The following is a 12,453-nucleotide window of genomic DNA, read 5'->3' on the forward strand; positions in this document are numbered from 1 at the left end:
ACAGGAGACTGACAGCAATAGGAGCCATACGTCGGCCATACATGAGTCGAATTCCGAAATAATTTTCTTCCTAAATTTTTCTAAGAATTTTCATTAGAATTTTACACGATTAGTGGGCCACAGAAAGTGCAGATTTTCATGCGACCGTCGAATATGAGTGATCGGGCATGTTGGAAATTTTTTGAAAAACAAACTTCTCCCAATGATGGGAGAATCGTATGAGAAATTTGATCAAAAAAGAAATGAGCATGAGCTGTGACCTGGAAATAAAAAAGAAAAATTCTTGGCCACAAAAATTCTTTTCTGTAGCAACATGAGGTGAAATTGAAGGCTTGGTTGGTCAAATTTCAAAATCAATGGTGGCACCATCAGATTACAAAATGCACAAAATTGCTGATTTTCTAAAGAAATTTAGTTTGGAATTCGACCCATGTATGGCCTGCAATAGTCTTCCTGCTGCTGTCAATCAAATTCTTTGAAGAGGTAGCAGAGGGTGTGACTGTGCCCAATTCAGGAGCTTTCCTGCTCAGGCGTCACATTAGCACATGGCTTGCTGAGGGGGCACCTGCAGGAAAGAGAAGGAAACAGCACTTTTGTGGTTGCAAGCAGCAACTTAACAACTGAAACTCCATAGAAATATTTTTATTATAAAAATAACTGACATTCATGACTGCCACTGTATTTTGTCAGCACACATTTGTAGCACAGAGCAAATAGGCAAGGCCTAATCTTACCATAATCTAGGAGCCAAATACAAAAGATTAGGATCCCACAAATTTGTGGCTTTATTTGGATGTATGCTGTTCTAATTCCAACAACAACCATATACAGTATATGTTACAATGTCTTAAATTTGGCAAATCATGAAGTGCCTGTGGTCTGTTATTTTAATAAGCCATATAATTTCCCTAGTCATTTTTTTTAATGATATAGTGTTAGATGATTACCACTAATGCCGTACAGTAGCTGGGCATAGCGCTAATAATTAATCACAGAGTTCCCATATGTAGACCCTCCCATCCCTCATGCTCTGTTTTATGTAGAGTATTGTAGTATCCTGCAACATGATGCAGCTTCCCAAAGGATGTCTTTTTGCCTGCCATCATAGAAAGTAAGATCAGGATAGCATTTGGGAGATAATTGATACTTATTAATGAGATCCAAATGGAGTGGGAGAGTTTTGGCTCCTTGGGTGTATGCTGTTCTGCTCATCCCAGTAATTTCTATTATTTTTTTTCCCCAAACAAAGTCATAATTTTAGTTCTACTTGATGGTAGTTTCATCAAATTAATCGTTTAAACAACAATTTTTCCTATATTTGTGCAAGCAAACAGTATACCAAGTTAGTGTGTGTGTTTGTTTTAACAGCTGAAGACTGAATTTGATAAATTGTTTGAAGATCTGAAGGAAGATGATAAAACCAGAGAACTGGAACCTTCAAAGGTAAGTTAGAAAGCATTTATGCAAACACTTTTAACCGGTCCCATGCGCACTTCAGCCCCTTGGATCTGTTCGTTCATTTGTGTAATATGAGTGCTCTGAACTGTGCCCAGGACTAGTTAAGGGTATTGTGCCCGGGATCACTTGGAGCAGGTGGTCTCAAGCGTGGTTCACTTGTTATCCAGTAAGGTTTAGTGTGATGTGAGCTTAAACTGTGCCAGAGCACAGTCCTCTCCATGGAGAACTGTGTAGTGAAACAAGGATTGCTGGTCTTTTTGGCAGGGGAGTGTACCCAGGAAAACTTGTAAGTGTTCCCAGTAACGCTTTCTTACAAACCAGTGTAGGTTCAAACCAGAGGGGGGAGAATCGAGTGTGTAGCTAAAAGGGTCTCATTTTAATTTGCAAATAGCAAGGATGTTCAGAACCTGGGACTAATTTTAAGTTTGAAGCTGAGGAAAAGTCTCAAAGGCAGAGTCTTCCTGAAAGCTTGAGAGAATGATCATATGATGAGATTTCCACTAAAGAAAGTCTCTAGGATGAAAGAATGCTGTTACAAACATAGGTCCAAAAAAGGTCAAAGGATACATTTCTGAACCCATAGATAATCTGCCCTTGTGGGGATTCCAAAGTTTAAGTAACTGGGCAACTAAATGATTGCAAATAGCTACAGTATATCTGTAAAGGGGATAAAAGTTAACCAGGAAGAAAAAATGGAGAACTAAAAACACTCTCAAATTTAAGCCAGGAAACCTTCGTGTCCACTAGACTCAATTGCGCTGTTTGCAAAAACCTAGAGGCTAAATAATAGAGCCACACCTGAGGTTGGCCTAGACCCCTTGTAGATGGGTGCAATGTAAAATTGATCTAGCAAATCTTTGCAATTTATTTTGCCATACTTTGAGTAAACATTGAATCTGAGCTAAGTAAGTTTTTGATTGGTTAATCTAAATAAATAGAGAAGTTTAGGAAGGATGTTCATTTTAATGGCAGTTACCCTACCATGATTAAATTTTTATTTAGTGGTGATTGTAGAAAGCTTACTTTACAAACGTGTGAATGTCTTGCATATGTAGAGATAAATGTTTTTCTTCCTTCTGTAATGATCTTCACAGGCTGTGGAAACCTCATTGCTCCCTCATCAGAAGCAGGCACTGGCGTGGATGGTGTCACGTGAGAACAGTAAAGAGCTGCCACCATTTTGGGAACAGAGGAACAACTTCTACTACTGCTCTCTTACAAATTTTGCAGAAAAAGACAAGCCAGAGAGCGTAAGAGGAGGAATTCTGGCAGATGACATGGGATTGGTATGTTCCCTATGTTTCAATTACAGGGAATCAATTCTCAGGGTTGTCTTGCAACTTTTATTTATGGCAGACTGAAAGTGAAATTCTACATATATTCTTGTTTTAGTTTCCCATTCAGTGTAACAATTATCTTGTATTATCTTTGTTTAGAGCTGTTTTGTTATTTCTAACAAATTATAGAAAAGCAAGACATTTAAGGAAACCTGTGTTGATAGGAAATATATTGGGCACTACTACTACCTCTACTGAAAATTCTAGTTGCTTGGCTGGGTCGTGTATATCCTCTGACTTCCATTTGAGTCACAAAAGTGTAAAAAGCACATAGGAAGTGAAGTAAGAGCTAAGCTACAACTCCTGTTCTGTATACTTGCTCTGGCTCAGTGACTTGAAGCCATTAGCTTAACATACATATCCTTTTCAGATGTAGAGAGTAGCCATTGTAGCCTCCATTTTTCTTACCACAGGTCCACCATTAGCATTCTAAAAGGTGTTTATTACTTACCTTGTCTCTTTGCCTCTGCACAGGTTAATGAAATATATAATGGGAAATGTTACGTTTGTACATAGCAGTGGTAGAACTGAAGTAAAAGATGCTCAGTTTTATTCAAAGGTTATGCAAAATATCAAAACAGAAAAATAAAATAAAATGAAGGGCTTCTCCCTGTCACCAGCAAGAACGAAACAATAAGCAAACCTTTTCTCTTGTTTGTATAATTAATTATACAGTATTTATATAGCACCAAAGGGTATGCTCAGCGCTGTACAGTAGCAAGGGGGACAAAACATGAGACAAGACAGTAACAATACACTACACGAGGGGTTCGAGGGCCCTGCTCTTTTGAGCTTACAATCTAGGAGGTTATAACAATCACTTTCATGCACAGCTCTCTCAGGAATGGCTCTCTCAGTCCCAGGCCATGATGGGCTCCTTGCTCCAGCCCTGCCTTATTTATACCACCTGCTGGTGGTCATCAGTGGACCACAAAATCAGGTCTGGAACCACCTCTGCCATTGTGGCCCAGAAAACCCTGAGTGGATTTCACCTTAAACTCCCAAGTATGATCGCATGCGAGGTGACACATAGCGTCCATCAATCACCTCGCCGTTCATACTGTCACAATAAATATATATATATATATTGTGGCAGTGCGGTGTCCTGCCACGGTCAAAATAAACCTGAAAACCCTGGATTCTCAACCAGGCAAGTTGAGGGGCTCCAGAGAGTTGATGTATTGCAGAGGAAACTGGCTTTTCAGTTTCCTCATATATTCATTAAGTCTGTTTTGGGATCTGGAGCCTGGAGATTTCAAAGAGATCTGGGAGGGATGAAATCTCCAATCCGGGGTCCGTGTTTTGAGAACCCCCAGCACACTGATTGCACAGGTGTGTGCAGGCCTTTTTATAGAGTCCTAACCATAGTTCTGGGCTCCACCCCGGCAGACAGGAGGGCTCCACCCGGCAGATAGGAGTCAGGAGGGCTCCACTTGGAAGACAGGAGGTCACTGCCTTGGAGTCAGGTGGGCTCCACCTAGGAGAGGTGGAAGCCAGACTAGCTGTGTGCTAGTGGCCATAATTTGGGAAGAGTCTGCAGGAGACAGACATTGAACCGTGTACAAGCCAGGAGGCTGAATCTTTGTTGGTATTGCTTGATGGTGGATAGCCCTGCGTGGGAAGCATTTTTGTTGAACTTTTTTCTTTTAAATAAAAGTGGGCAAAAAAGCCCTTAAAGAAGCGAGTTGCTGTGTGCTTTAACAAGAACAGCTCTACCATTTGAAGCGAGTTCCCACATTATATATATATATATATATATATATATATATATATATATATATATATATATATAATATATATATATATACAGATAGCTGTTAGGAGTGCAGTTGCTGTTGTACACAGCAGATACTTCATTAACGTATTCTATATTATTTGTTGCTAAAACAGTTTACAAAGTCGATTTTGTTTTCCATTCTCCTCATGATGAAGTAGAACATATATTGACTTCAGATGTGGCAGCAATTTTACATTTTGTTTGATTGCCCATCTGCTAATATTGTGGAGCTGCTTGCCTTGTTTTTTTAGATCAACACACAACACCTGTCAACGCCACTTTGTACATATTAAGTTGCAAGCTAAATGCATTGAATATTACCGTTGAATTTGATCAAATAAAGATGTTGCAACAATAGATTTGACAACTGTACAAAATGGGAAGGGAGCCAGCTGTGTTTTTTCAGAAATATAAGGACGCACTGAAACCTACTAGACCAGCTTGGCTGATGAGTTGGAGAATCTCATTTTGCTAGAGCATGAGCACTTTCAATTGACAGAACGGTTTTTATTTCCCCATTTTGGTAGCCCCAAATGGTCTGATCCTTAAATTGGTATGTTCTCACCCATAGGAAACATCCTCCCATAAAATGGCTACTGTATAGTTCATAATTATTGTGACAGAGGCAGTGACGACAATTATCTGCATTTGCTTATCCAAAAATTTATATTCAAATGTTAATTTTTTTAATGTTTAATGCTTTTGGTATGTAAACTTGTTTTAAGTTAACTTTTTTGTATGGTTTTAGGGAAAGACTTTATCAATCATTGCTTTAATCCTCACTAACTTTCATGATGGAAAACCTTTTCCAGTTGGACATGGCATTTATGGTGTAAGTTTATATGCGCAACCCACTTTTGTGTAGCTCACTGTATTCACTTTATTTCCAGGGCAGGATAATAAGCCTCTTCTTTTTTTTGCATAGAATTATTCTTTAGAAGAACATTCTGTTGCACGAGATGACTCAAGAAAATCATCTAACAAGAAACAGGCACGGAGGAAAGCAGATGGTAAATTCAGCAGGAAAACAAATTCGTATAACCCTCACTACATCCATATAGGCAGGCTAGACATACTTACAGTTCTAAGTGATTATTTTATAAACAAGCAGATATTGCTATACTCTCAATAATTTACAGTGGTATTGAATACCATGGCCTGGCCATTCAAGATTTCTAGTACACAGCCTGTGATATCTTGCAGAAATTCACCTTTTTACAGAGCTGGTCATTTGACTTTTGACAGGTCTCCCCTCGCTTACTTATATTTTTTCTTGTTCAGTATTTTTATTGAAGCAATTACAGTGATTCATAACAACAATAGTGCCAAAGACGCATGTGGATATAGGCGATACACAGGGAACATGTTAAAAAAGTATGACAATGAGTCGTATTAAACTCGCAAGAAAATGGAGAGAAACGGTCCAACAATTGGTTGTTGATAATGATGGTAGGGGCTGGGAGCCTCCAAAAACACACAATATATACAGTGGATATAACAAGTCTACACAACCCTGTTAAAATGTCAGGTTCCTGTGAAGTACAAAAATGAGACAAAGTTAAATAATTTCAGAACTTTTTCCACCTTTAATGTAACCTATAAACTGAACAACTCAGTTGAACAACAAACTGAAATCTTTTAGGTGGAGGGAAGAAAAATCAAAAAATAAAATAATGTGGTTGCATAAGTGTGCACACCCTTAAACTAATACTTTGTTGAAGCACCTTTTGATTTTATTCCAGCACTCAGTCTCTTGGGGTATGAGTCTATCAGCATGGTACATCTTGACTTGGCAATATTTGCCCACTCTTCCTTGCAAAAACACTCCAAATCTGTCAGATTGCGAGGGCATCTCCTGCGCACAGCCCTCTGCAGATCACTCCACAGATTTTCCATCGGATTCAGGTCTGGGCTCTGGCTGGGCCATTCCAAAACTTTAATCTTCTTCTGGTGAAGCCATTACTTTGTTGATTTTGATGAATGCTTTTAGTCGTTGTCTTGCTGAAAGATGAAGTCCCTATTTACGTTCAGCTTTCTAGCAGAAGCCTGATGGTTTTTGTCCCAATATTGACTGATATTTGGATCTGTTCAGAATTCCCTCTACCTTGACTAAGGCCCCAGTTCCAGCTGAAGAAAAACATCCGCAAAGTATGCTGCTGCCACCACCATGCTTCAAAGTGGGTATTGTGTATTTTTGGTGATGTGCAGTGTTGTTTTTCCACCAAACATATCTTTTGGAATTATGGCCAAAGAGTTCAACCTTGGTTTCATCAGACACATTTTCTTACATGCCTTTGGGAGACTTCAGATGTGTTTTTGCAAAATTTAGCCGGGCTTGGATGTTTTTCTTCATAAGAAACGGCTTCCATCTTGCCACTCTACCCCATAGCCCAGACATATGAAGAATACAGGAGATTGCTGTCACATGTACCACACAGCCACTACTTGTCAGATATTCCTGCAGCTCCTTTAATGTTGCTGTAGGCTTCTTGACAGCCTCCCAGACCAGTTTTCTTCTCGTCTTTTCATCAATTTTGGAGGGACGCCCAGTTCTTGGTAATGCCACTGTTGCGCCATTATTTCTCCACTTGATGATGACTGCCTTCACTGTGTTCCATGGTACATCTAATGCCTTGGAAATTCTTTTGTACTCTTCTCCTGACTGATAGTTTTTTAACAATGAGATCCCTCTGATGCTTTGGAAGCTCTCTGTGAACCATGGCTTTTGCTGTAGGATGCGACTAAGAAATGTCAGGAAAGACCTACTAGTCAGCTGAACTTTATTTGAGGTTAATCAGAGGCACTTTAAATGATGGCAGGTGTGTACTGACTCCTATTTACCATGATTTTGAATGTGATTGCTTAATTCTGAATACCGCTACATCCCTAGCTATAAGAGGGTGTGCACACTTATGCAACCACATTATTTTCGTTTTTTATGTTTACTTCCCCCCATCCCTAAAAGATTTGAGTTGTACAGTTTATATGTCACATTAAATGTGGAAAAAGTTCTAAAATTATTTATCTTTGTCTCAATTTTTTTTAACATCACAGAAACCTTTTAACAGGGGTGTGTAGACTTTTCATATCCACTGTAAGTCTGGCATTCAAGAAATATAATACTAACAGGTTAACTAAGATTAAAGGACGTATAAGATATATAGGGGATGACCCCGGCTATCTTAATAAAGAACGTAATTATATTTTTTACACCATTCATTATAGTTCTTTGTCAGCTTCAGACTCTGGAATACAATGCACATTTTATAAAGCATACCACTGTGCCTTATAAGTGTGAAGTTTTTTTTTAATCTATTACCTAAAGCAATAGTATGGTTACTTTACAGCTATACTGCTGCTTTTAACCTGTTGACAAGGCACTGTAAATATATGCTGTGGCATTTGTACTGGACGTGTTCTTCAGGATCTCTGAAGAATAGTTCCCGATCACATAATTGCTGTCATAGCCTGTGATTGGTTATTATAGTGATCCCCCCCCCCCCCCAGTAAAACCAAGTGCCATTAGTACAATGTCAGTGCTTATTATTTTTTTTTTTAGCACTGATCACTGTATTGGTAGTTTCTCCCCCAGTGTCAGAATGTTTGCCTCAGTCCCGCTAAAAATTGCCGATTACTAGTAGAAAAAAAAAATCCCATTATCTATACCGCCATTTGTAAACACTATAACTTTCATGTAAACCAATTAATTTACATGTATTGGGATTTTTTTTTTAGCAAAGACATGTCACGGATTACATTTTGGTCTACATTTATGATTACATTTGATATTTAAAATTTTTTTACTGGACAAGTTTAATAGCAAAAAGTCTAAAATATAATTTTTTTTCCCTCAAAATTGTTGGTCTTTTTTTTTTCTTATAGCGTAAAAAAAACACAAAAAAGCACAGGCGATAAAATACCACCGAAAGAAAGCTCAATTCCTGGGTAAAAAAGGATGTAAATTTCATTTGGGTGCAGTGTTGCATGGCCGCACAATTTTCAGTTAAAATAACGCAGTGCCGTAACGCAAAAAATGGCTTAGTCATGAAAGGGGGTAAATCCTCAGGAGGGCAAGTTCAGATAGAACTGTTATAGATATGTTCAGATAGAATTTCTAATAAAACATTTGTTGTTTGCGACAAAGCTTCTTAAAGAAAATGTTCTTATTCGTACATTACAGGACACAGGCTCAGAGTGTCCTTTCTTCCTAAGGTGGTTTCCTGTTTCCATCTTAACCAGGACATTATTCTTCTCTCTTTCTGTCTGTCTTCAAAACTTTCTAGGAAGATTTCTTCCCACTCTCTGGATTGGGATGTGCTGTACGAGCCTGCCTCTCAGCTTCTTTCAAATTCAGTTTCACTCTATCATTCCCAAAGGTCTCTGTAGGGGACATTCTGCCCCTCGTTTTACTATTGCTAGGTAGAATAGACAGCTCATCTCAATCGTATCTGTTTGTGCTTATTTATTTTATTTATTTATTTCAGGTACTTATATAGCACTGACAATTTGCGCAGCGCTTTACATATATATTGGTCATTCATATCAGTCCCTAACCCTCAAGGGGTGTACAATCTAATGTCCCTAACCTACATTCATGCATACACATACTAGGGCCAATTTAGACAGGATCCAATTAACCTACCATCATGTCTTTGGAATGTGGGAGGAAAGCGGAGTACCCAGAGAAAACCCACGCAGGCACAGGGAGAACATGCAAACTCCAGGCAGGTGGTGCCATGGTTGAGATTTGAACCAGTGACCCTAGTACTGCCAGGCGAAAGTGCTAACCGTTTAGCTTGTGCTTAAAGTGTTTCTAAAGCTTTTTGTGTTTTTTTTTTTTTTTTAAATAATAAACATGTCATACTTACCTGCTCTGTGCAGTGGTTTTACACAGAGTAGCCCTGATTCTCCTCCTTGACCCCTGCCAGCACTCCTAGCTCCTCCTCTTCTATGCATGCCCCCATAGGAAGCTGCTTCCTATGGGGGCACTCGTGCGGGCTCAATCCTGAGCCTCCTTTCTGCGTCTATGAATTTAGACAGGGTGACTCAGTCCTGCCCCTGCTTCCACATCACAGAGTTTGATTGACAGCAGAGGGAGCCAATGGTAGCCGATGGGAGCTGCTGTCAATCTGCCCTGTGAGGAGGGAAAGAGCAGGAGAGTCGCTGCTTTCGGGCACAGCGTTGGATTTAGATCAGGCTCAGGTAAGTATAAGAGGCGCTGGGGGAATAATCTGTGCAAAAGGTTTTTTTACCTTAATGCAGAGATTGCATTAGAACCACTTTAACCACCTTCTGCCCGCCATATAGTACAATGACAGGCGCAAGGCGGTTCTCTCGTTCTAATAGGACGTCATATGACGTCCTTTCATTCTTACCGCGCATGCGCGGCTCAGGGTGCGTGCAGTGCGGCAATTGCCGGTGCGCTGTGTCCCCTGGACACAGCGGATCACGGAAAGAGCCGAAGATGTCGGCACGGTCATGTGATCAGCTATGTCCAATCACAGCTGATCACATGTAAACACGGAAATTCCGGTTATCGGCTTTCCGCAGAGGGGACATGTACACTGATCATCAGGGCACTGGTGATCAGTGTGGCCCCAAAAGTGCCACCTGTCAGTGTCCATCAGTGCCAGCAGTCAGTGCTCATCAGTGCCACGTGCCAGTGCCCATCAGTACCACATCAATGCCATATATCAGTGCATACTAGTGCACATCAGTGCTCATCTGAGCTGCCTTTCAATGTCACCCATCAGTGCCAGTCAATGCCACCTATCAATGCCAATCAGTGCCACCTCTCAGTGCCAGTCAGTGTCGCCTCTCAGTGCCAGTCAGTGCTGCCTAACAGTGCCAGTCAGTGCCGCCTATCAGTGCCATATATCAGTGCTGCCTTTCAGTGCCCATCAGTAATGCCTGTCAATGCCCATCAGTGCAACCTACCAGTGCCTCCTCATCAGTGCCACCTATCAGTGTCCATCAGTGCCCATCACTGCAGCCTCATTAGCGCACATCAGTGAAGGAGAAAAATCACTTATTTACAAAATTGTATAACAAAAACTAAGAAAAAATGTTGTTTTTTTTCAAAATTTTCAGTGGTTTTTGGTTTGTTTAAGAAACAATAAAAATCCCAGAGGTGATTAAATACCACCAAAAGAAAGCTCTATCTGTCTAAAAAAAAAAATGATAAAAATTTCATATGGGTACAGTGTTGCATGACCACTCAATTGTCATTCAAAGTGTGACAGCGCTGAAAGCTGGAAATTGGCCTGGGCAGGAAGGGGGTATAAGTGCCCTGTAGGCTAGTGGTTAATGCGCTTTTCAGCTCCAGGCATCATTTTCTCAAACTACATTTTGCTAGATGGATGTTCAGTCTTGTTGGGATTTGTTTTCTGTGTAGCTCACCCTGAACCCCCATCTCTCCCCTTCCTCAGTTGGACTTCATTTTGGATGTTTCATGGTTTAAGACTGATCCTGTGCGATTAAGAAAATAGGGTTTTTTACATACCTGTAAAATCCTTTTCTTGAAGTACATTACAAGACAGAGGTCTTTCCCCTGTGCTCTTATGATTCAGTCCTTGCCTGCTACACCATTGAGGCTTGCTGGGAATGGGAGGGGTTATATTAGGGATATTCTTACAGCTTTGTTTGCTAGTGTCCAATCATTTGAAGGCAGTTGAACAGACTGTGGCCTAAAATTCTGGTGCTGTAATCTATTTTACAGCTAGGGCTTCATGCACACTGGGCGTTTAGTCCAGTGTATGAGGCCCTGGCATTTAGTTACGGCTGGAGGGCAAAGGCGCACTGTTAAGCCCTGTCGCTGGCAGCCTGCCAAACTCTTAAGAGTCTGACACTGGGCAGTGCACTCAACAGTACTTCCATTTGGGGCAACATGTGCCCAGGGACGATTGCCCAGAACAGACTGTTTGCATGCCAGGTATTTGTCCTAAATAAGATTACTGCTAGGTATACCTCCCAACCCCATGGTTGTCAGACTCTTGTAGGGTTTGACAGGCTGCCAACAGTGGGGACAGAGATGGTGTGCTTGTGCCCTCCAGCGGCAGCTAAACACCCCAGCCTCATGCTCCAAGGCTATGCCCATGTGCATGAGGAAAAATCTTATTTTTGGAAGCATTTTTAATATTAACATGTTTCTCCTGTTTTGCTAAAGGAACAAATGAAAAATCAGGGAGCAGCAAAGGAAAAACTGAAACTGCGCCTAAAAGGTATGTAATACTATTGTGTATTTATTATGTATTTTCAATATTGTAATTTGATGAAAGGCAACATGGTGTCATCAATCGAGCTGTATGCTTGTATATTATTATTATTATACAGGATTTATATAGCGCCAACAGTTTGCTCAGCGCTTTACAATAGAACGGGAGACAATACAGCAACGATACAGTTAACTACAAGAGGGAAAGGAGGGCCCTGCTCCTTGGAGCTTACAATCTAGGAGGGAGGGGCTAGTGGTACAAAAGGTAGTAACTGTGGGGGATGGACTGGTAGGAAGAGTAGAAGATTCCATTATTAGCTGAGGGCAGGATAGGCTTCCCTGAAGAGATAGGTTTTCAGAGATCGCCTAAAAGTGAGCAGAGTAGGCGATAGTCTGATAAATTGGGGTAGAGAGTTCCAGAGGATGGGGGAAGCTCTGGAAAAGCCCTGGAGACGAGCATGGGAGGAGGAGACAAGGGAGCTAGAGAGCAGGAGGTATTATAGTTTTATGTCTAACATATGCATAGATTCTAGCTCTAATACTGACATTCAAGTCTTCACAGATTCTTGGAAGAAAATTACAAGTAGAATATACTGTATTATATATTGTTTAGTTTATTCAAAATAAAATTTTAGTTTGTTAAAGATGTATCATATTTTATACAGCAG

General features: G+C 40.4%; 1 protein-coding gene across 1 annotated transcript in view; it reads left to right on the top strand.

Annotated features, from left to right (window-relative positions):
• Positions 1-12,453, top strand: part of HLTF (helicase like transcription factor) — a 94,056-nt gene that overhangs the window by 17,622 nt on the left and 63,981 nt on the right. The window contains exons 6-10 of the mRNA XM_089669525.1: positions 1,369-1,443; positions 2,553-2,744; positions 5,321-5,404; positions 5,498-5,582; positions 11,738-11,792. Of these exons, the coding sequence (XP_089525651.1) occupies positions 1,369-1,443; positions 2,553-2,744; positions 5,321-5,404; positions 5,498-5,582; positions 11,738-11,792 (491 nt within the window). The remainder of the gene's footprint in view (positions 1-1,368; positions 1,444-2,552; positions 2,745-5,320; positions 5,405-5,497; positions 5,583-11,737; positions 11,793-12,453) is intronic.

This window comes from Staurois parvus, unplaced genomic scaffold (assembly GCF_062004578.1).
Source record: "Staurois parvus isolate SC_StPar_1 unplaced genomic scaffold, SC_StPar_1.0 ptg000078l, whole genome shotgun sequence".
NCBI lineage: Eukaryota > Metazoa > Chordata > Amphibia > Anura > Ranidae > Staurois > Staurois parvus.